This window comes from Centroberyx gerrardi, chromosome 8 (genome assembly GCF_048128805.1).
Source record: "Centroberyx gerrardi isolate f3 chromosome 8, fCenGer3.hap1.cur.20231027, whole genome shotgun sequence".
Classification (NCBI taxonomy): domain Eukaryota; kingdom Metazoa; phylum Chordata; class Actinopteri; order Beryciformes; family Berycidae; genus Centroberyx; species Centroberyx gerrardi.
The window spans coordinates 27,402,674-27,428,212 of NC_136004.1; the positions used below are offsets into that span (position 1 = coordinate 27,402,674).

Here is a 25,539-nt window from a genome sequence, read left to right on the forward strand (position 1 = left end):
AGAAATATTACATCTTTTATTGTTGCTGATGTTGTCTTTATGGAGCCTAACTGCACTGATTCAAAATCCAGGTAGACAAACATAACATCCATTATTGGGTTTTACAACACCGTTTTACAGCACCGTTAATCCTATCTGGAGAGTGGCAATTATAAATTATACGTTACAAATACCTATGGAATTACAGATAATAGAAATACAGGCGTCCCATTTCTGAGTCAGTTTAAAAACCTCTAAAACTAGGAGAATAAAATGAAACAAGTGAAATAAAAGGGTACAGTTTGCTTCAAACTAATGGAGGCTGGAAGTCTTACACAAGCTCTATTGTCCAAACACCCCCCCCCCACACACACACACACACACACACACACACACACACACACACACACACAGCCCAGTTTGAGCTGGGGCAGCAGCGTGTCAGTGGGACGGGTGGGAGCCAGACAGCGCGTCGTACGGCACCGCCAGGCCGATGTTGTAGTTGTAGCCGGTGGACTCGGCATAGTTGGACTTGCAGATGTCCAGGACGTGATCCTGGGAGGAGGCGTCCTCTGAGAAGTCGTAGTGGCAGATGACTCCCCTGTGTCTGCAATATGAAAACATTCATATCAGCAAGAACAACAACTACAGCAATCAGCTTATTTCCCTTTGTGGAAATAAGCAAAACTGGAAGTTTTCATTCACTGTGCTACAAGGCTGCCCAGTGTGACCTCTGAATTAGAAAGTTTTATTTGACATTTTGGTTAAACGTTATTCATATGATGTAGCTCTACAAATGGGTCTTTACAAGTGAAGTTTTTAAGAATTTTGTTAAAAAGTGGTTTTAAAAATGCAAATTAAAGGAGCTAAGTGTATAATTTGAACATCCACAAAGCATCACCACATTCATTTTGAGACATTAGTGTAATTATTATGTATTTATTGTAAACAAACGAGACCATCGGCAAGACGATTGGCAGCCTCTACTGACCTCTACTGACCTCTACACTGCATTTTACATTGTGAGCCACCGGGTCGGATTTCTTTGGAAATCTGCTGGATTGCTTTACAGCACGAAACAGGAAGAGGGCGCTGTTCTTCCAGAGCAAATAGCAACATCCTCTTTGTGACAGGAAGCAGCAGGGTTTATGGGAAATGTCTTAAATGTCTTAATTTATGGGAACTGTCTTAATGTCCTTTATCTCATGCCAGTGAGGTAAAGGACATTAAGGCCAGTTGTCTGGAAATACAGGCCAGTTGTCTGGACCATGGTCTCATTTGTTTACGGTAATTATACCAAGGTGTCACAATTAATTTGGTCATGATATACTGAGGTTTAGAAATGCTACACGCAGCACCTTGAAGAAGGTCACACTTGTTTTGCTGTATGGGATGTAAAAACTTCAATAGTCAAAGTCTTAAGACTAATATAACTTTACATTCTAAGCTCACATTAAGGCACAGTGAAACAGTCGTTCTACTGAGTATTTCTGACCCAGTGATGACATTAGCCCGTGGGATGGGAGGGGACAGCTGGATTAAAAAAAAGCGCGTGGCAGGTACGTCACCTGCGGTGAGCGGTCAGGTCGTCGTCAGTGATGCAGGCCCCCCGCGGAGACTTTTCATCTGGGATGTTGGCTGTTACCAGGGTGCTGCTGTTGAAACGCACGTGTCTGACAGGGTGCCTGTAGCCAGGAGAGATAACAAACAACACATAAATGTTTTAATAGGGGAGATACAAATGGGCACCTGTGATCACACGATTAAACCGGGGACATTACACAAACACGTAATTTCCTCTGGTACTGATAAGTATATACTGTCAACTGGAGCAAAGATAAACTATATTTATACAGCACTTTTTGAAACAAAAGTTAGAAAGGTAGTAAGGAGAATAGCAAAAAGAGATCAGTAAATTAAATTAAGTTCAGTATAAACATCCAAGTCAAACACTGATTTAGCCAGTCTGAGCTCCTCAGGCAGAGCATTCTGCACTTCAGCTCACGAGGGGTCAAAAGGTCAGAGATGTAGCCAGGAACAAGGCCTTGACGAGCCTCACAAACTCTCAATAAAAAATTTATTCTAAGACTGACTGAGGTGAAGATGCCAGAATGGGGGTCATGTAGTCTGTTCTCATATTTTTTGTTCAATTTCCAGTTCCAATCTGGACCTCATGGATATGTGGCACTAAACCGGATCCTACATGCGACTTGCATTTGAATGTGCAAATCAGAATTTGTCTATGTTGACAAGAAGTAAACTTTGCATCATTCACCTAAGACTGTTGTCATAAGCTTGGCTGGACTGGTGTTAGCAGGGAGGACAATGAGACACAACAATGGAAAGAAAGCGAAATAACCGGCTTGTTTGGTATTTGGGGAGACGCCTCAATTCAGTCAAAACTCACAGCACATACCATAACTGAAGTGTGTTTGAAACAAGCGGGAGAAATGCAGGTACAAAAAACTGATCTTTTGCCATTGGTACTCTGCAAATGCATGTCTTCCATATTTGTATTGGAAATGGGTTACATCCTAGAATAGATAAGAACAGTCCCCAGAGATCCTCTCACTGGCTCAGAGAGAAGAAAGTCCTACCTGTTGTGCATCTCCCACAGCTTGGCTCCCATCCTCATCTCCCACACACACACCAGTCCCTCGCCTCCGCCGCTCACTATCTTCCAATCGTCCGCCTGCACCGAGGTGACGCCCAGGTGGTGGGCGTACAGGGACGTCACGGAGGAGCCGGAGCGCAGGTCAAACACCCTCACCCTGCACCGCAACGGAGGAGAAGAAATGGCTGTTTTGTTGGGGAACATTGCATTATCTGTGGGCCAAAGGTGGTTGTTTGATTCCTTAAATGCTGCTGTATTCTTGTAACTGTAGGCGAATATATTTTATGAGTACCGCTTCTCTTATTCGTCCTTTCAAAAGTCTTCTTTAAACTTGTAATTTTCTACATTTTACATGTGCATTCTAGCCATTTAGCTCCAGACACTCCACAGTGACTTTGAATGAGTGCAACAGGAGAATACTCAGAAGATTAGTGAGTACAATAGTTTCAGTCATTTCCAGCTAAGCATGGTTATTTTGGATTTTACTTCCTGCTAACTGAGGAGGAGGACTCATACCAAAGACACACTAGAGGGAATATGTGAAAGAGTGTATTGATTTCCAGACACAAGGACACTGTTCTCACTTCTAAAAGGAAGTGCTGCAGAGGGAACTTGCCAACATTCAGCCAAGGGACCAATCAAAAACAAATAAAAACTGAAGCAGATGTTTCGTTTGCAAGCTTTTGTTTCTGCTTTATCTGCCCTGGCCTGCACACACATATCCAGTTATTACAGCTCACACTCCCAGTCACCAGGCCGAGCTTACCAACACATTATATTGGTTTTGGATGTGGAGCCGACAGAAACACCAAACTGATGGTAACATGGAAAAGATATAAATGTGGCATCAATGTAAACATGGGACAGATAGAAACATGAAACCAACTAAACATGGAACTGATATTAGATTAGATTAAGTTTTAATGATCTCTGTGAGACTCACTGCAGTGGCAGATAACAGGAAAAAGAAAAGAAACATGTAAATAAGAGCAGATCAAATGGGGGCTAATAAACATGCAACTAACAGTTTCAACACTAATATTAAGTAAAAATGAATGAATTAAAAAATCTGAAATATATGAACCTATATAACAAAATAAGAGCAATTGAACATACTGAGACAAAGAAAATGAATGGAAATACATATGAAAAGTATAAGAATATATGCAGCATGAAGTGAAAATATAAAAATATAAAATATGTGAAAGATAGAAAAAGTGTCTAGAGGTGCAGACGTGTTGTAAAAACTATTCACCTTATTCTATTACCCCTTTTCTTTTGTCTGTCTATGATATTGTTTTATTGTCTTTTATTTGTTTTACTGTATGTCTGTATCTTGTATTATAAAGCACTTTATAACCTTGTCTTGTGCTGTATTTCTTATTTTGTATTGCAAAGCACTTTGTAACTTTGTTTCGAAAAGCGCTATACAAATCAGGTTTATTATTAGTATTATTATTATTATTAAATATATTCAATTTACAGCTGTAGATACCATATGTACAGAACATGCAGATTTTCATATGGGCCTTATTAGCTGTTCACCTTATTAAAATCCCACATGGAAGTACCATATGTGCAGAAAAAGTGCAAGGGCGCATGTGCACTGCCTCATATATAAACATGGAACTAACAAAAATAAGGAGCTGATATACACACAGAACCAATATAACCATGAACACAACTAACCAAGAAACCTGCAGTGCTAAACATCAGACCAATATAATCATGCAACCAACTAAACATGGAGCCGATGTAAACATGCAACATATTTTTGACAGTGACTTGACTTTTGATGAAGCAGTAAAGAGGATACTGCTTCCTAAAATTGAGAAACATCAAAAATCAAGTTGTTTTCACACTCTGTTTTCTTATCTCATCTTGTTTAGACTACTGCAACTCCCTTTATTCCTGCTTCCGTTTTTACTGGTGCCAAATGAAGAGAACATAGTACAGTATCCCCAGCTTTTGGCAGCTCTCCACTGGTTACCAGTTAGATATAGAACTGATTTCAAGATGTTATCGATCACATTTAAAGCTAGTTCTGGTCGCCAGCAGACTTTCAGCTGAAGCACAACCTCAGACTCTCTAAATTCAGTTTCCTCTTTGAAATCATTTCTTAAAATGCAGTTTTATAGAATTGCTTTTTTGTACTGTTTTTGATTTAGCCCACTCCTTAATCTTGTTTCGTGTGCTTTTTATTAGATTTTATGTAATTATTATCATTTTTTAATTACTTTTCTTTTGAATGTGTTCATTATTTTTACCCACTTCTTATTTTAGTATTCTTGTTTTGTATGTTGTTTTCCTTGCCATCTTCTATTTAGCACTTTATAAATCCTGCTCTTAGATGAGTGCTAAGTAAATGATTATTATTATTAGTAGAAGTAGTAGAAATAGTAGTAGTATTAGTATTAACATGGAACAGAACATAGTATAAATATAAACATGGAGCTGATAAAAGCCAGTAAGAGCAGGCTTTTCTCTTGCTGGGTTTCATGAGACAAAAGCCCAAGGGACCTCAGCTCCATCTGTTGTGATTGTGGCTTTATTGCAACTCAAAGCATCCAGGACATGACTCCATCCACGCTCAACCTTCTTCCAACAGTTCATTACCATAATCAAATTCAGTTTGGTGGCCGGACAGATTTCATTCCCGCTTCCAGAAAATTTAAAAGAATCAGAGTTGAATGGCTAAATGGGCACCGCGGACTTGTTGTCTACTGTTAGGTCCGCCTGCTGAGTGGCATTACGTGATGGGAGCACACGTTTTAACAACGGGGATTAAACATTACTGGCAGACTGTGGGGAGCCATAAATCTAATGTTGGAGCCGACTCTGTCTTCGGTGAGCTGTCAGTGGCCAGACTCCTCTTAATTAATCAGGAGGATCACTGCCTAATAAGAAAAGTGTGAGAGAGGCGGGGATGAATCATGAAGACTTAGTTTCCTACAGCTAGAAACACTACAGAGGCATTACAGTGATGCAACCGCATGATCTGGTCATCACAAACGGCCTTGTGTGAAAAGTTATCACAGGCTATGATAAACCACTGCAACCACTTCAGTTTCATTTTCCACACTACTGGATGCCTCCAGGATTGAGAATAACACATTTCTGTACACGGGAAATTACCACCTCAAGGGCTGTTGCAGTCAGTGCACAACGAGCAGACTATCCTGCTTTGTTTTAGGGTTTCTGTTTTGTAGTCAAGACCACCTTAGTCGAGTCCAAGTCAGTTAAAAGACCAGGTCCAGTTGAGTGCGAATCAACGCCGGGTCGAGATCAAGTCAAGACCGAGACCACAGCAAATCGAGTTCTGTTCAAGACCAAAATACGCAATAAACTGTGTAAAAAATAATGCGTAAGGAGTTTCTTGAATATTAACTGAGGTGTGGAACTATCTGCAGGAGCTCTGTACTAACCCTGCAACATCCAACTAATTAATGCATATAAGTTTGAGGGCTATTACATACTATACACAGGTGCAATCCCTTAAATTGTTTGTAGTGTTGGAGAGAAAATAATGAAGGTAGATCAGGTGGAGAAAAATGCATCTTTGAAAACTTTTAGATAAGAGGGAAAAAGTCAAATCAACATCCAGTAATGGCTGAGACCAAGACAAGGCCAGTCCGAGTCAAAACAGGCACAAGACCAAGACAAATCCAAAACCCTAGAAAAGTGGTCTCCAAGCGGGACTTCAAGTATTACAACCCTGCATACGGGAAAGGGACCAGCAGCCACGGCCATGGCACTCACTATGTCTTTGTCTCTCATTCTCTTCCCCTCCTTCTCTCTCTTCCCAGTCTTTGGTGTTTGCACGGACGTGGCGTGCGTCCAGGCGGCCCTTATCAGGACCCCTCATTTGCTCCCTGGATCTCGCAGAAAACAGAGGGACAAAACTCATTTGGAGGAGAAGAGGAGATGCATTAGGGCCTGGCCTTAAGCCACCCTGTCGGAGGGCCAGCATCGCCGACTGTCCCTCGCTCTCTCCCTCATTTCCATTTGTCCTCGACCCGCACAGCGCATCAGCTGGGGCCAAAGTGTCAGAGCCAAGTCGGTGCTTGTCTCTCCAAGCAAAAACTACTTCCCTACCAGAGAGCGAAGACCAAAAGCAAAGCAGATAAGAGTAGAAAAAGAGAGTCTCACACATACTGTATAGAAAAACAGCCATTTGAACTCCTCATTCAAATGCTGCTGGTGAACTATACAGTATATACTAGAAGCAACACAACAGCGAACATCCTTTTCCTTTTGCAGCCCCACTTGATGAAGCATCTTTAATGGAGCATCTTTCGTCCGTATGGTTACAAGGAGTCAATAACTAGTAAGAAGAAAAACCTGAACCTAAACAATATGGTGTGGTCTGCCTTTCGCTTTCAGCCAACTGCTTAATGGCCTGATGGATTCGGTGCTGAATAGAAGCAGCGGGGGCAGCTTTGGACGAGACGCGCCAGGGATTTTTCTTTCCCTGCCAGCTCATGCGCCGCAGTGTCCGCTAACAAGTGGAGAATAGATGAGAATGGCTCTTTTATGTGTCTTTTCCTCATCTGGAGAGCCAGGTTATGGATGTGGCAAGTGCGCGCATGTGTGTGTGCACATGTATTTGTGTATGTGCATGTGCGAGGACGCACGTATGGATGTGTGTGTTGGTGCACTTGACCACTGGATGGGATAAAGACTGCCAGTTTGAGCCTCCTGTAGTATCCCAGGCAAACGCCCCAAGGTGATGGAGGAAACACGCACACATGCACACACACACACACACACACACACACACACACAGAGGCAACATCTCTATTCAAGCAAGACAAAGCAGCCAATGTCTCACTTCAGAGTACTGCAATGCCTCTGCCTCCTCTTTTCACCAGGCTTTGTTTTTCAAGGCGAGCCAGAAAGAGAAGTAGGGAGAGAAGTAGAGAGAGAAGCAGAGAGAGACATAGAGGTGTGAATAATGCAAATTGAATAGCATCTTGTCTTCTAACACACTTTGTAAACACCTGTTCTCCGCTGTAAGCAGCCTCAGCTTTGCAGCCTCCTTCATCAAGAGCCACTGTGGGAAGACTGTTTAACAGGCTGCCTGTCAGCTGAAGCTAGATCTGGACCGACGACTGTGGGATGTTTAAATTGGGTGGGTTTGTCTTTGTGTGTGTTCACCTGCCTGTGTGTTTACTCAAGTGTGTGTGTGTGTGTGTCCTACCTCCTGTCTTTGTTTCCGCACACCAGCAGGTGGGGGGGGCTGTCTCTCAGGTTGATGCAGGTGAAATCCCCCGGCGAGTTGCCGACACAAACCGCCAACTGGCCCGTCTCTAGGCTGTACACTTGGATCTGAAATGTACGAACAATGTGAAATCTTTTCATTTAGACAATCTGTGGATGTATAAGCTTGGAGCTCTTCTGTAAGCTCGTGTAGATCTTAGAGGACCGGGACTGGTGGAAGAAGCCAAGAAACCACCTGACCCCTTGGTGTCACGGTGTCTCTCCTCACTGATTAACATCTACTCTCACATATTTTGACTCGCTCTAATACACTCTTATCTTGAAGTAGGAGAAAGAGAAATCCCCTCTACTTCTTTCCTTCGCTCTTATCTTCTTTCCCGGCGCTAAACATGATCATTCTGCACCACAGGAATGTTGTCAGGCCGCTGTGCCTCTGATCCTTGACTTATTATCGGTTGTTTGTATTGTTGGAGATCTGTTGTCCTTATTGTAAGTCACTCAGAAATTGAGCATCACCTAAATTACTAAAATGTAAACGCCACATGTGTTTTGATCTGGGTCTGCATCTATCTAATCCTCTCACAAGTCATATGGAAGCCTACAGGTCTGCTAGTTTTCATGGCGTTCTGGGATTAAAACAAAACAAAAAAAAACCCAAAAAAAATGTATATCTCTAACCCCCTCCAGTGTTTAGATTATCCCAAATTTTTAAGAAGCAGAAATTCAGCAGTACCTTCTGTCTGACTATACTTGAGTCACTGGCTGGAGACTCAGGTCTTACTGGCTGCAGATTAGTGCAAGAGACTACAAGGCTTGATGCAGCGACTTGAGCACACACAAACACAAACACAAACTTTCTCTTAAGCACACTGCAATTACACACAATGCACACACACACACACACACACACACACACACTTTTCGGATCAACCGTGCTAAAACAACTGAGTGATTCATGCCATTATGAATTTCCCTAGATGCCCTTTTTAAAGCTTTATTGATGTGACCTGTTGTCTGACTGATCCAAGTCCACTTCGGTGGCCATTTTGACTGAAGTGGCCATGTTGGAAAGGTATTTAAGATCCATTGTCTCTTTGTCATGTCAGGCCATGATCAGATAGGATGTGTTTTTTGTAAAGCGCAGCTGTGAGCGTTGCTACTAAAGCAAGAGCTCAAAGGGCGCAAGGAGCGTTACATGTTCTCTTGTTGCTACAAAACACAGTTTGACTGAAAACAACCTGCAAGCTATCTAACTAGCATTAGCTAGCTAACCTCAAGTATCAAAGGGGATAAATTAAACAAAAAACATAATAATAATAACTCAGCACTTTTCTAAAAATGGTTTAAAAAGTGCTTTACAGACCAGCATAAAGTCAAACAAGACGGTACAGCGGCAACAAAACAACAGTAAATAGAAGAAATGTCAACTGTAAAAACAATAAAAGAAGAAACAAGTATAAGAAGAAAACAGTGGTACTAAAACATTAGTAAATAGAAGCAATGACAGACTGTAAGAACAGTAAAAGGAAGCGAAATAAAAATGCACAAGAGAAAGTCAGCAACTGATCTGCTTGCTTTGGAAGAAGAGGATGAGGATGAGGAGCCCAATCCGAAGCAGAAGATGCACACACATGACAACTTCTGAGAGAACAGAGAGTCTTATCATTTTTTTCCAAGAGCTCTGCATAGATAAAGCCCGTTTCAAGGGCTATTTTTGCACTGAAGTAGTGCGTGTTGCAGCTCCCAGGGGAGCGCCCCAAAACACGCGGAGCAAACTGTGGACGTGCCGTGACCAAACCAGGGAAAATAACTTAAAAAGGCGCGGTGCGTTCAAAACAGCATCCCATGTGATCACGGCCATTCCCTGATGAAGGCTGAAATTTGTCATGAGAAATATGCCATAGAATAAAATCATAGACAGACATCTAAAAATGTAAACATTCAAACAGTTCAATGAGACAACAACAACAACACATTGCACAAACCCTCCTGAGTATTTCCCTTTGCATTTAATGTCTTGATTGACACTGGCACAAATGACAAATGACTGGCATAAAATAAAAAGTGGTTAAAACTACAAAAAGTCCCCCGATTTTTTTAAACATCCATCGGCCTCAAAGAGTAGCTGAATTCGTTCCCTTGTTATTCCCTTGTTGTCCTCAGAGATTTGTTCATGGGAACACATGAATTTTTATAGCGGTTCAATCTGCATCAGGAGACCTCAAGTCCCCCAATTTTTTAAAACATCTATCGGCCTTGAAGAGTAGCTGAACTTGTTCTTCCTTCCTAGATGCCCCTTAGAGATGTGCGTGTGTGTGTGTGTGTGTGTGTGTGTGTGTGTGTGTGGTAAGCTAAAAGCCCTGGGAGACTAACACTTTATCTGTCTGAGCTGGCAGATTGATCACATCGCCTTCCTCCCTTCTCACACTCGTCCATTAATCTGTGCTCCTCTGGGAGTGACACCATCCTCTGTAACAATCACACAGCTGGAAGATGAGCTTGTCCCGGTGATTTGGAAGCCAGGAGGGCCGGAGCCTCGATTACCTGGACAGACCATATGCCTCCAGCACATGGGTCAGTAGCGGCTGCACCTTGCTCCAGCGTGGCGTCAGCTCATCAATTTTTGCCAACTGACCTCTGAATCCTATTTGGTTGACTGTCAGTTTACAACCGTCTGCCTCATTGCAATTTACACAATACTAAGAATAACAGCGATCGGACGTGGGCAGACATGGGATTGTTCAGCTGTGAATAAACAATGTGTCCCCACAAATGATGCAGGCGCCTCTTGGGCCAATCAGTAACAAGATGCATCGTCCTTCCAAGTGTCATCAAAACCGGACCAGTGGTGCAGCAGCTACGGCCTTTCAAAGCTTGAAATTTTGCCCTTTAATTATAACGTCCCCATTAAGCCAAACAGTGTTATTTTATTTTATTTTAAATGCCAGAACACAGAGCCAAAATCCCTCATCCCTCCAAGTTCTGTCAAAATTGGATCAGTGGAGTCTGACAAATCAAGTTTGGGTTAAAAATTTTGACCTTTAATTATAGCGCCACCATTAGGCCAATCAGTGTAATTGGTAAGGATAGATGGATGTGCACAGCAGGTTTTCTGTGAATCGGGCTTACAGTGTCGGAGTTCGGCCAAATTGCAGCATCACTCAAAATTTTGTCAGAATCGGTCCAGTGGTGACTGAAACATCACCTGAAATTTCACATTTGACGTACAGACAGAGACAGCCCCACCCACCCCTATAAATACATTCACCCTTATTAATAATGATTAAGATTAGGTAGTAAATACAATTTTAACACAAAAATAATGCTATTATAATACAATAATTCTATAAAATACACTACGTTTTAAAATGATGATTAGGTGACAGGGTGATAGTGGTTAGAGAGACTGTCCTGTAACCAAAAGGTCACCAATTTGATCCCCGAAGCAGTACCCATTAACATAAATTTGTCCTGTCCAAGCGTCCTTGAGCAAGTTGCACGGGATAAGAGAGTCAGCTTAAACGACTAAGATCTAAATGACGATACTGGATATCAGGCAACATTAATATATATATATAGATAAACTGTACAAAAGACAAACACAGCTAAGTATGTACTGCAGCGATGCCTCTCCAGTTAATTAAAAGCACAGCAGCACATTAGTGTTAAAGCTGGGGGAAAAAATACAATCAACCTAAGGGCAAGCTTCAATTACAGAGGGAGATGCACATCGTTGCCTCCGGCTTGATAGCCGCAGCAAACTTTCTTTAAACTAGTTACAATGATGTCATCTGGAGCCGGTGTAATTGGTCAATTAGTGGCTGGTGTTTTCTCGTCCAAATGAGACAGAACAAACGAGATAACCGCCGGGCAAAATTGTCTTTGAATAATTAAAACGATAAAGAAATTAAACCAAGGAGGGAGAGAGGAGGTAGAGGGTGGAAAGCGAGAGAGATGAGAGAGAGAGAGACAGAAAGAGAGGGGGTAGAAGCAAGAGGGGGAGAGAGAAAGAGAGAGAGAGAGAGAGAAGGAGGGAGAGACAGAGACAAAGAGAAAGAAGAAGGCTGAAGGAGAGAGGGAGGCATGATGTAAGCCTTGAGAAGGTGCCAGCAGTTTTTTTTGTGTGTCCCCTATTTGGGCCAAGCAGAGCCTTAATTGTGCACCGCCCCGGGGCAAAGCCAAAATCACACTGGACTTTGAAATGACAGCTTGATAGGATTTGGACAGGGGGAAGAGAGGGGGAAGAGCTGAGGAAGGGGGGGGGGGGGGGGGGGGGGGGGGGGGGGGGGGGGGGGGGGGGACAGAAATGAGGTTCTGCCTGCTGTTCTCGATGAATCATTACAGTTTTGGGAAGATTGTCTTTATTAAAATAGCTGTCCAACTTGCCCACTACAATGAAGAAATGCCACTGAGGGAGCTGTTTTGTGATAATATGGCAGTAGTTTAGAGAGGGCAGCAGTATGTTTTGTGGAAGAATAATCATGAGCGTGGCTGTAGAGGAGTCGTTAGGTTAATGCACTCGCTGGAGCCTTGGCGAGAATTTCATACAAAAAGGAAACGCTAATCTAGGCTTTGTCCTCGGATGTGAACGGCGTTACTCACTGTGCTTTTTAAAAAGATGAAAAATGGCACAATAATTGATGCAGTATGGTTGGACAGCGGCTGCGCGTTTGGCCACAGCGCAGACCGATCTGAACACTATGAAGACCTGAGGAGCAGTGCACAAAGTTTGGTTAATGTTATAAGGTTCGTAGACACACACCCACATGGACAAACAGGGATTAGCATGTTGGACCAGATGCTTAAGAATGGCTCCCGGTTTAATGCCATTTGGTATTTCTGACCCGTCCCACAGGGCAAAGCAGTTCCAGAGTCTCAAACTTATTTTTTTCAACTCACTGAACATATTGCTGATGTATATATGCTTTGCAGGCCTCGCAAAACACTTTCAGACTTTTCTCAGTTGACTTATCTGATTGAATAAAGGCAAGATAAATAAACAAGAACACTAGTGCTTTGTAGATGCTCAGGTGGAGGGCTGGGTGTGATATGTATATATATATATGGGTATGATTGGAGAGAGTGAAACTAAGTTGAGTGTTGTGGTAGCACAGTGTTGTTGGACCTAAGAGAATTACTGAATAAAGTTCAGTCATGTGATGACTTAGCCACTACAGTTACGCTCCAAGAGAAGAAGCACCAAGCTACTTCCTGGTATGTGGATGTGCCGCCACCAGCCTCCAGTTGGGTGATGCTTGTTTGACTTCTACCGTACAAGCGCACGCTGTATTTCCGTTATGAAGGGCTCTTGGGGCTCACAGCTGTTCTAAAACCATGTGTTTTGACTTCCTGAACAGCACCATCCATCCGTTAAAGGTGCATTAAGAGATGCAGTAATCGTTGAGTCGTGGGTATTGATCAACAACCCTACCAACCCCCACAGATACTGTATATTATGGTCATTTTGTGCTATGAGGCAGCAGAATCTTACTTAATGCCACTTTAACTATCCATCCATTCATTCAACCAACCATGTATGCATCCCTACCATTTGTTAACCATCCATCCATCCATCTATCTATCTATCTGAACCTGAGGCAGTGAGAGGATGACATGTTTTCTTCTTGCCTGTGCTCTGTGTTAGACGGACTGCAGTGGATGGACAGTTTGCCAGTGGAGATGCCAGCTTGTGCTGAATGCCCAGCCGTGAGCTGGGTGGCTGCCTGGCTGCCCCAGGTCCACTGGCAAGGAGCAGACGAGTAGTAATGAGGATCTGGAGACTGACTCTGGCCACACACACACACACACACACACACACACACAGACTTTCTGACGGTCCATGCATGAACACACACACACACACATTCTCATATGGCAAAGGCACATACATCACACCAGGAGGAGACAGGGGATCTGGAGACTAGCTGCGTGTGGAAGCACATACACACACATGCATGCACGTATGCAAACCACACACAGTCACACACATTAGTATGCATTCTCACATGAAAAGGCAGTGTCAGGTACACACTCACAGCACAGAAAGACTTGGATCAATACACAGGGGCTGTCTAACACTCTTTCTGTCTCTCTCTCTCTCACACACACACACACACAAACAAACACATCAGCAGGTTGTGATGACACGTAATGACAATAATACAGACACATCAGCAAAGACACACAGATACAGACTCAGAAAAGACAGACAACTGTAGACAAGTAAACCCACAAAACTTACCCCCCCCCCCCCCCCCCCCCCCGCCTCCACACACACACACACACACACACTGACAACAACATAGAAGCATGAGGAAGGCTACAAGACAAAGCCACAGGTCGAACGATAACGCATGCCAAGAGGTAAGAAAGAAGCTACTATATCATCAAAACAATCCTGCTGTCAGCCACACCCGCAATAATGAATTTCATTTACATTTTAGGCATTTAGCAGGTGCGACTTGTAACGATTTAGCAGCAAAGTCACTAATTAGCACAGTCTGAATCAAGTTAATAAAATATGACAATGTAGTGGAGTTTATCAAAGTCCAACTGCGACAAAAGATAGTGATGATTCACTCCTCGCCGGTGAGAAAAAAGTGAGACATGGCATCCTTGGATGGCACCTCCATGCATTTTTGACAACTTTTAATTAAGCATATGTCTTCTTAGCTGCATAAAACACGTTTGGCATCACTAGCGTTTGCAGCCAATTCATGCTTCCTCTTCTTCGCAGTATGAAATTGCTGTTAGGAACACGACGAGAGCGAGAGACATGTTAAGCTGATTAAATTTTTCAAATATTTTAATTAGTAAAAGAAGTGTGCTAATCATGAATTGGCATAATTTAGGTGGGAGTTTGGACTAAGTTCTCTATGGAAACAAGAAAGTTAGGATGGCTTTCAGTGCTTTTGCTGATTTGCCTAATTAACATGCAGCAAATTAAATACTACAGCTTATGGGACAAATAAATAATGAATAGCAAAGCCTACTGGAGATAACACTGCTGTTTTTTAGTCTTAACTTTGGACATCTTAATGCTGAAGACAAATATTATGATTTCAAATTGACGGCCTTGTTAAGAAGGTAAGCTAAGATGTTTTTTTTATAAACCTGATGCTTTTTTTGATGCTCTCACATGCACAAATTCCTTTTTTTCTCTTCTTTCTGTGTTCCATCATTATGTTTTTTTACTTCACTCATGTGTTTTATCACTGTGCATCGAATAGACTAAACTAAACTAAACTAGACATCAAAAAACGATTACAGAACCTATTCCGGCAAGACTGCGTGTTTCTTCCTGAATATGATGGTTTGAATTGATAAGGAGGAACAGGCTGCTGCAGTAATTTGGCATGAAAATATAACTGAATTTGTGAATTTGCCATTCAGCTGTACTCACTCCAAATATGACAATTGTTTTACACTACCAGTCAAAAGTTTGGACACACCTGACTGAATGTTCTATGTTTTTCATTCTCTTAAAGCCAATTTGATCTAAAGGCTTATGCTTAAATGCTTGAGATTTGTTTCTTAGACAAATATAAATAGTGAAGTTGATCCTATGTATGAATTTCTTTCCAAAGCCTTTCCATCAAGGCAAAGGGCGGCTTCTTTAAAGAATCTAAAATATAAGATAGTTTTGATTTATTTAACACTTTTTTGGCCACTGCATAATTCCATTGGTGTTATTTCATAGTTTTAATGTCTTTATTATTATTCTAAAATGTGAAAAATTGTAAAAAATAAAATAAAGTACTGACTGGTAGTGTATCTCCACATTGCACAATGTAACTTTGCTTCATCACAATAGGTTGTGAGACAGTACATTTCTATCCCTCATTGCTACTCTCCTGTTGGTCCACTGTGTGGTGCTTTAGTGCTGCCATCGCAGTCGGTCAGAGTTGTGCTGCAGCATCCCGGCCATGCTTTTCTAATGGGGGTGATGTCAGTGGAGCAGCACTGCCAAAGACCTGTCGATCACAGACAGAGTGCTGCACAGAGACACAGCCTGCTCTAGTGGCCACTCCTAAGCCACTTGGCCAGTCACTTAGGTAGCCCGCATCTGTGCCTGAATTGAGTATATAAAAAACAACAATCTTTGGATGCAACTGAAGTTTGAAGTAGCCTTTTGTAGCATTTATTTTATCCATTGACGTGGCACAAAAGCACCTCTCTTGACAAAGTGCACCCATGAATTGAAAAGCATGATGACTGCTGCATAATTGAACCAACGTTGCTCCCTGATCCCAACTGAATAGTTTGTCTTGTGGGTATTTGTACTTTCTAAGTAAAGGTATAAGCCTCAATTAGGTGCATGGGGTCCTTAGAAACACAGTATTATTGGAAGCAAACAGAAGCAGCTTGGGGAACAACAGTTGATCAAAGTACATTAAAGGCTGTAGTAATTAGGAACAGAGCTCAGGAGGGTTTGGTGCTATTTAAGCTAGCTACTTCTACTAAAGAAAAATCCCCCACAGGTACCTCATATTCATTTCTAAAGGGACCCAATACAAGAGGGTACAGAGAGAGAGTTATAGTGATCACACCGTTAAGAGACCCAGTTTATATTTGCAGGGCTGAAATGCAGTTAGGGACGAATCTTTGTTTGAGATCTAAGAATCTAATCAGTGGAAAGTGCGGGCCAGACTTTTCATTTGAACAAAATGAAAAGTGTGGTCCACACTCAGGAGGCAGGAGGCATGTTTTCTCCTAAAGAGTTTAATTCATTTAGGGGAGAGCAGGGAAGACGGGCTTTTCGGCTCTAAGCCAGTGATTACACTGATAATGGCCTAGTGCCAAAACCTCTGTCTTGTCTGCTCTCCCCTGAATGAATTAAACTCTGCATCTGAACATGCATCCTCCCTTAAGTGCGGACCACATTAACCATCTTGTACACTTTCCATATTTTCAGTTTACGCACCTGTTCAGAGCACAACTGACCTTGTTAACTCTATGGAAACCTTTCATTGCAATTAGTATGGTCCAGGTAGCAATTTTATTACAATACCAACTACAGTTCAGCTTGCTGGGTTCCAAGCCGTTGCCATTTAGTGTGTCAACATTCAAGGTTGAGTGGCCAATAACATACTGCCATCCAAATTTAGGGTTTAGTAATGGTGCCATTTGCCTTCCCCACCTGAGCCTCGCTTTGTCAAGTCCCAAGAGCACAAAAGAGGCCTTGACACCGCTCCATCAATTCCATTAACACACAAAGACTAGATAGTTTTTCACCATACATACTAGATTGTTATTGACAATGGACTGGATAATGGTTAACAGAATGGGTGCATGGGTGGCAGCGTCTAGTGCCATAACATTCAATCATTCCCAGTCTAAACAAAGAAATCACGATTTATCATTTTTTCCTCCTGGAAAAATATGGACTGTTCCAGCTTTAATTACTGTATAACTCAATAGATAAGAGCATAGTACTAACACTGCCAGGGTCAGGGGTTCTCTATTGAAAAACTCCCCACCAATGGCATTTCAAGATACTCATATTTTCAACTATTCAGCAATGGAGGACAGTGCTACCAGCGTAGCAAGACATTTCATCCATGAAGGCTAAAAAGTCTCTTTCTCAAGCCAAAAAAGCAAACAGCAATATTTTCATTAGAATATTTTTCATTGTGATATACTATGTCTTCACTAGATTCATCTCCATTCTAAAAATGTAGAGGGGAAGCTCTATCGATGTTGCAGTTCCTCCTGAGGTCGATAAACATCATAAATAACTTTTAAGTAATAGCCAAGTTCGTATGTGATGGAAACCACACAGAGAGGCTGAACCCACCTTGTTGCCTCCGTCGTGCATGGCCCAGCCGCCGCTCTTCACCCCCAGTGCAGCGTGGGAGTTGGAGGCGTCCAGGCAGGTGACGGGGTGTCCGTACACCGAGTGGAGGGTGCGTGGCTCCTCGTCCCGGGGGTCCAGCAGGTACACGCCCTCCCCCGCCGCCACGGCCGCCAGCGGGCGCTGCTGGCCCCTGCCTGGCACCAGAACCACGCTGTCCACCTGCCGTGCAAACAGCAGCTTACGTTACTCCTATACCAGGTGAGCTTCTGTCCACTGGAGTGTGTGTGTGTGTCTGTGTGTCTGTGTGTGTGTTTGGGGTGGGTGGGGTCGTTATTCGGCAGCAGATTTTAAAAGACAACAATCTATTATATACAAAATAGTAACATAACACGTTCAGTACCTTCAGAAAGTATTCAACCTACCCATTTTCCCACTTTTTGTGGTATTACAGTCTAAATTCAAAATGGATTAAATTGAGATTTTCTGTCAACAATCTATACAGCACATCCCGTTACGACAAAGTGAAAAAGTTTCTAGATTTTTTTACAAATTTATTTAAAATTAAATATTGGAATGTCTCATTTAAGTAATTATTCAACCCCCTGAATATTCCCCCCCCCCCACTCAATACTTTGTAGAAGCACCTTGGGTAGTGATTACAGCTTCAGATCTCAATTTAATCAATTTTGAATTCAGGTTGAAACACCACAAAATGCAGAAAAAGTCAAGGGGTTTGTATATTTTCTGAATATGATTATTTTAACATGAAAATCACATGTGAGAAGAAAATGTCAGATGGGCAACCTATAAAATCAAACAAAAAAATTCACAATCGAGATGAGACAACAATGAGGGATCAGTCATAAAAGCCTGTTCACATCAGTACAACACATTTGGTTTATACAGGGAGACACAAAGCGACAGGCCTGACTCACAGTCTTGGGTAGCTGAGCCTGGCAGAGGGTCCTCCAGTAGCCGCGGTCATCGGGCCGGTGCAGCCGAACGTCCGGCCCGGCAGCGCAGGCCAGAGTGGGGCAGTCGGGGCTCAGGGCCAGGGCCTGGATCCTGCCCGGGCTCTGGAAGTGGTGGATGGGCTCTCCACCCGTCTCCGTGCTCCACAGGTCCACACAGCCTTCACCCAGGGCAAGGAAACAGGTTGTTTACAGTTGATCTGCCACCTGCTCAGATGATGCCCTGATTCATCCCTACTTGTGCAACTTCAAAATATTTATTAAAGCTTCAAAAGCGCATAAATGACAAACAGTGCATAATGCGCATATAATAAATAGCATATAATGAACATATACAGGCTGTAAACATGCAGAATATTACAATATACTATACAAGTGTATGTAGCCTGTAGGGCTGGGCGATAATTCAATGTTATTGTTTATCGTCTTTCAGTGGAATCATATCGTGATGATATGGTGATTTTGGGATATCATGATGCACAATTGTCTAAATTGATAACAAGCAAATTTTATTTAAAAACTCAAAAACGCCAAAATGAGGTATGAAACATTTTAAGGAATATTATTTGAAAATTTCAGTTTTGTTTGACATCACACCTAAAATTACCATTCGGTTCAATGGGATGAACATTCATTTGATTACTTAACATGTGATTTTGCATACGTGAGCCATATCGTGATATATATACTATATGTATTGATATCCTTATGATTATTGTGATATTGATATTAATATCAACCATATCGCCCGGCCCTAGCAGCCAGCTAGATTGCCTTTACACAATGAGAGAAAAGCTCATTTTTTATCATTCAGTTTATACACAGGGATTTAGTTGAGGGTAAACCTGTTTACCTGCCTTTATATTTGCAGTTTAGAGGTTACTCACCTTTTTAGTCTGACACAAATCTTTATGATATCAAGTATAGATTATTGTAAGTTGTAAAAGTGATGCAAGTTGCATGAGGATAGGGTCTTTTAATTGACAAAAAAAGCATAAATGAATCCTTTTCTGAAAATACAATTGATTTTTGTTTATACGGGTGGCTGTGATGCCTTCTGACGATCACCCACTGGAGTTCATACTTTACCCACCTTTTATTTTTACCACTTCATCACTGCATACACACACACACACACACACACACACTCACCATCTTCATAAGCAGCAGCAGCCAGTGCGCTGTTGACCTGGACGTGACTGACATGTGGTCTGGGCTCTGAGTTGGCTGACAGGCTGTTGGCTTTCAGGTAGGAGGCAGTGGAGTCCCAGTGCAGGGTGTCCCACAGCCTCACATCACCAGATGTGTACCTGGGACACATACAAACATATGAAGTCATACTACACACACAACTCATCTGAGATATCTCCAAAACAAAAGGCCGCCAAATGTGACAGCAGGGTCACTGCCCATCCTCACATCCCCCTGTCACCACACTCCCACTTCTCCCTCTGATTTCCTCTCATCAAAAAAGAAATCCCTTCTACCTCTCTCTCCTTGGCTCTTATTTTTGATTTCTTTCCCCAGCACATTTGTCTTATATGATCATAGTAGGGTCACAGGAATATTGTCAGAGCGCTATAACTCTGAACATGGTGATCTACAGCAGGAACTGAAGCTCATTCTATTCTGTTGAACTCACTGTTAGTTGCTCTGAATAAGTCAAGAGCATGAGTAAATAAATAAGTAAATATTTATGTGTAAATTATAAATGTAAATTTAAATGCAACACAAATGTCTAAACCTAAGGATGCCGGCTGGCTTTGGGAGCAAATGTGTGTTGATGTTCCTTACGGAGAGGATGAGACCAGAGCTGCAGATCCAGAATTATATTGTTTTTTAAATGTGTTTTTTTAGAAATCTAAGCAATTATGCAACTTTTGACAGTATGACTCTACCTTATTCGCTACCTGACAAAGACCTTTTTGGCTGAAATATTTCATGTAAGTCCTGGGAGCTCGAATGCACTATGCAGAAATTTCCCACTTGTTCTTAAAGGTGCTACGTGTAGCATTATTCTCAATATTAATATCACATTTCCCATAAACCCTGTCGCAGAGAGGATCTTTGCTTCTTCAAAGGTTTTCTCTTTGGCTTTACTGAAGAGGATGAACATGTTGGAAGTGATTTTTCCATTGGCCTTTCACTCCTTCCATCCTTGTTTTGTGCCATAAAGCAATCTCCCTATAGTCAGACATCCTGTGAAATCTAACCCGGTAGCACACAATGTAAAATGCAGTCTAGAGGCCAGTAAAGGCTGGCAATTTTCTTATAATATTGTCTCAAAATTAATGGAGCAATTATTTCTTAATCTTACAGCGCTACACATAGCACCTTTAAAGTCCACTTTTATCCAGCACCTGTTCTAAAATAGACTGAATGTGACCTTTTACTCTCTCACTCTACCTCACCTCATCTCGTGCTTTTTAACTAAGCCTTTAACTCCCATCCACAAGGAAGTAGTGCAACAAAGTAGACACCCCCTCCCTCTCAAACTCCATTACAACTTCTTCCATCGCACTCAACAGGCTTCTGTTTCCACCCTCCCTCCCTTCCCTTCGCTCTTTGCCCGAGTCGATGAGCTCTCACTGCGGGAGACGAGAATGTCGCTGCCAGCGTTGCCACCTCCGCAGATACCATCATGTCTGAGCAAGCATCCGCCTCACAGCGTGAGTGTGTGCGAGAGCAACAGAGTGAGAGAGAGAGACGGTGTACGTGTGTGTGCGCCCGTGTGCGTGCGTGTGTTTGACATCGCAGGGTTTGTCAGGAAGTCAACAATGGGAAAACACACTTTCCCTTAATTGGTGCATCGCCTGAATGCCAACAATCAACAGGATGCTGATGCCGAATCTCATCCAAGTAATTCGTCAAAACTTCTGTTTACAGCAAACTTTGCACAGACAGAAACACTTGACCTATATCAGTGTACGACTCATAAGAGTTGTTGGGTTAAAGAGACGAAACTCTCTTGTTGCAGAGTGCAGGACGTGGCCTCCAAAATGCCAAATCTCATTCCACCTGTTTTCTAATCGCATTTTGTAGATGCAATTGAATCAGTCTTGATTCTGCTTAACTGCTATTGATTATTTGCTAGTTTAACAAACTTAAGTACTATCACTTAGCTGAATTAAGCCTAATGATGGCAAAATGATTGATGTTGCGAATAGCTGAAGTATATAAACAAAGGAATCTAGAAAAACAGCTGGTGCTACAATATCTTCACATGGTGCCAAGTGCTGTATTGTCTTTCTCTTTGGCACTATATAGCCTATATATACTAACCTGAGAAGACACAAACAGAAAGGCGTCTCCAGTGAGACTCAGCAGGACCGAGGGGAATCTAATCACACCGCTCCCTGGAGACCCTGCACATCTCCTTCTGGTCAGTCTATCAGGCTCCTGTGGGCCTCACAATCTATCACTGTCTCCTCCCAGTTGTTTCAGGCTTGACTCATTTAATGCGCAGTCCACATGCTTCTTCCTCACCAACTGCTGCCTTTAAGCAAGGCACTTAACCCCTAACGGCTGCAGTGGAGCTGCTCAGTGGAACAGCAGTAGAAGACTGGGGTTGTAATGGGAAACACACAGATGCAAAAGTGTGTAAATGTCTGAATGTGAAGCAGGGTGGTGTTGAGAAAGAGTGCATGCTTAGCAAACCTTCCATGGTTAAAAAGTTAAAAAAAAAAAAAAAAAAAAATCAGCATTTATAATTCAGCTTGTTCAGAATCAACAGCACAGTGGCCCTCTAGAGCCCAATTAAAAAAAGTTTTAAAAAACTTTTCATTAAAGTGGTAATCCACAATTGATTTTGGTAAGATCTTTGTTGCTAAGCGCTCATTGCTGGGGTGTTTCTGCACTGCACTTCCCAGAGATCACCTGTCAATCAAACAGTGTCCAGACTTTTTTTTTTTCCTTGGATTTTCTGTTGATGAAGTTTGAGTTTCTGTAGGTGTCGCTCTTTTCTTTCTCTGTTCAGCCATGGTGGCTATTGCTGCTCATGCCAACTACCCAGTTCTTCTTCTGTTTATACCCAACAAACTGTTGTTGCTGCTGCTAGAAATATAAAACACATCACTTACTGTGTGCCAGAGGATTTTCCCCTGGCAAGACCTACCCAGCAGCAAATGTAAAAGCTTTCATGAACTAGGTATAGGTTGAATCACTATTGTGTTTCAGTCAACAATAGAAAGTAGCAAAACTCGTTTATGAATCATTGACAAAAAAGATAGCCTAAGGCAGATCAATTCAGAGCATAGGAGCAATCAAAATCTCAACTGATAATAATATACATCAGATGTCAGTCCTTGAAGCTTACCCAGCCAAGACGAAGTTGTCACAGGAGCTGACGTCACACAGCACTTTGCCCAGCTCAAACTGCAGCTGGCTGATGGATCCCACGCGATTCTAGGTAGAAAACATCGTTAGGCTGAAAATATTGTTTGGCTGTTTCTCCCTCAGAAAGATCTGACCTGCACCCCCACCACGCCGACCCAGTTCACTCCTCGTCACATTGACATTTATGGTGCAGTTAGCAACCTGGGCACAAATCTGGGCACGTTGGCTTCCAAAACTCCCAAACAGCCACTTTCATTACTTTTTTCCATCCAAACTGAAACTAGCAAAGAAGTGGTTGCTGGTTGCCTGCCAATGTGTTAATATCCCACTTCAGTATGTTGTTCCATTGTACTGCTGGACTCTTAACTACAGTTATAACCCACTGTATGTCCTGCTGCATGAATACACACATAGTGATAGCATGCTTTTATGTAGAGATGTGGAGTGATAGGGCTGGGCGATATTGACAAAATCAAATATCACAATATTTTAGACTGAATATCTCATTATCGATAATGTGACAATATTTTGGGAATGAGTATTCCTGCTTTCATCAGATATTTACACACAAGAAATTTTTGAAAATGAGTAAAGATCATTAGTAATCAGTAATGTGTGATCAGGAATAAGTAATGTGGATATGATGAGCAGGTAATGCCAATCATTGTTCATTTTACTCAGCCAGAACAGGCTAATAAGTTCAGAAAATTGTATCACTTTACTGTAACGCAGCCTTTAAGACCAGGAAGAAGAAACATTTATCTAGTCTCATATCACAATATCGATATTATACCATATATCGCCCAGTCCTAGCGGTCGATACATTCCTGCAATAACATCACCAAGACAAAATCCTGTACATGTATTGCACTTGGGGAATAAGGTGTTTCTGATTCTGTCCACAACTACAGCGAGTACAGAACAGTGCAGCGCATCTCAGTTTAGTCCAGTTTAAGTGGTTCAGTTGAGTCCAGCCCGAGCCCACCTTCCAGTTGGAGCGCACAGCGTTGTCGGAGTTCCTGCAGTCTCGCAGCGTGCTCTTCCAGCAGGGGGAGTCGGACACGCCGGCGTCTCCGTGATATCCCTCCCTCCTGCAGATCCTGAACCACAGAACCCCGTCCTCCGCAAGGACTTTCCACGCCTTGCTCACCTGGGAGGAGATCGTCGTAAGATAGCGTAATAGTGGAATGAGTCAGCATACATTAAGAGCTGGCATGACTTAATTTGTCTGTGCTTAACGAGCTGTGTTGGCTGCCAAACGGACTCTACAGTGGCTGCAGTAGAGTGCAGCACACACCCAAGTAAGGTGAAATGCACCAATCAAGATCACTTTAGGTTTGGTATGTGTTAAAGCTGCACTAGGCAATTTTGCACATTGGCGGCCCCAAATGGCAGCGAGAGATAACTGTTGGACTTCTATACCCAGAAAACCTGTAACGTGATGTCAGTAAACTGCACACAGCATGCTCAAGTTTACAAAACCAGTTGGTCCGTGATGCTTTATACCAAAGGAAACTAAAGAGACGAGAGAGGAAAAGATCTAACGTTGGTTGCTGGTCACTGTTTAGGAGACAGTAGAGAAGATTTCCTACCAGTGTCCGACTCTCGACACCAGAATTTAATTTGGGCAAATTGGGCAAATCTATGGCGTCTCAATTAGAGGGAATGGGATGCTCGTCACTATTGAGGCCCCACTTTGTGATTTAGGCTGATAAGACAGGTTTATTTGTCACATAAAAATCTTGCCTAGTGCAGCTTTTAACAGCGTGATGATGGCAGCTTACCTGGGCGCATCGCCCCAGTTCAGTACAGTTGAGATATTGGAATATCTTCGAAGCTAACTCGTACGGCAACTCAATATCAAAGAAGGGAATGTCATTGACCTCATTCTGCAAAAAAAAAGAATAAGAATGGTTTAGTTTATTCTGAGTGGTCAGTTATCATCATCATCATCATCATCATCATCATCATCATCATCACTATCCTCATACCAGATCCTGAATGAGCTGATCCACCAGCTTCTCGCCTTTATTGGCCTTTTTCAGTGGCTGCTGTTGCACGGACTCGCTGCAGACATGACTCATGCTCTGATACTGCCTCTTCCTCCTCGTCCTCTCCTCCTGGATCCTGTCCAGCAGGGGACTGGTCCTTCCATCCAGCAAACCACTTGCAATGGACACATACTGTGGCTGATCCTCTGCCTGTCTTGCACCCTTTCCCCCTCCATCACATCCTTTCTCATCATCAATGCAACTGCTCCCCTCTGATTTTGAAGGACTGCTGGCCTCTCTTCGGTCTCTGGCGTTTGTATTTTGACAGAAGTCTTCAAAATATCGATTTTTCGAGTCTCTCCGCCCTGGCTGACCAGGAACAAGTGGAGACTCCTCTTTCTTACTTTCTAGTTCTTCTTTCCAACGCTCCCTGAACGCAACAAGTTCATCCGCTGCCATATTCCTCAAGCATCGCTGACGAATATAATAGCTGTGACTGCAGGCTGTTAGAAAACGATGCTTTAGGAGAAAATGAGTAAAATGCAGTAATTAAGGGAAGACATATTCGGCACCAAAGCAAAACAAGCACGCGTCCTTCTCTATAAACAGTCCGATGAGGGACAACACGTTGTA

General features: G+C 42.5%; 1 protein-coding gene across 1 annotated transcript; it reads right to left on the minus strand.

Annotated features, from left to right (window-relative positions):
- Positions 1 to 34: 34 nt before the first annotated feature.
- fbxw8 (F-box and WD repeat domain containing 8) lies at positions 35 to 25,466 on the minus strand. The gene is made up of 11 exons (XM_071897654.2): positions 24,907 to 25,466; positions 24,700 to 24,804; positions 23,901 to 24,065; positions 22,896 to 22,984; positions 19,733 to 19,890; positions 18,545 to 18,741; positions 17,610 to 17,828; positions 7,794 to 7,921; positions 2,577 to 2,750; positions 1,548 to 1,664; positions 35 to 586 (listed from the first exon to the last, which is right to left on the minus strand). Exons 1-11 carry the CDS (start codon positions 25,363 to 25,365, stop codon positions 421 to 423), a joined length of 1,977 nt encoding a protein of 658 aa, XP_071753755.2. The 5' UTR covers positions 25,366 to 25,466; the 3' UTR covers positions 35 to 420.
- Positions 25,467 to 25,539: the final 73 nt, after the last annotated feature.

What these genes read in the sequence shown, in the direction of transcription:
- fbxw8 (XM_071897654.2), bottom strand. Translation starts at nt 25,365, where the DNA reads ATGGCAGCGGATGAACTTGTTGCGTTCAGGGAGCGTTGGAAAGAAGAA. An exon ending in CTGTGCGCTCCAACTGGAAG is followed by an intron (nt 22,985 to 23,900) that starts GTGGGCTCGGGC and finishes TTTTCTACCTAG; the next exon opens with AATCGCGTGGGATCCATCAG. An exon ending in GACCTGACCGCTCACCGCAG is followed by an intron (nt 587 to 1,547) that starts GTGACGTACCTG and finishes TTCATATTGCAG; the next exon opens with ACACAGGGGAGTCATCTGCC.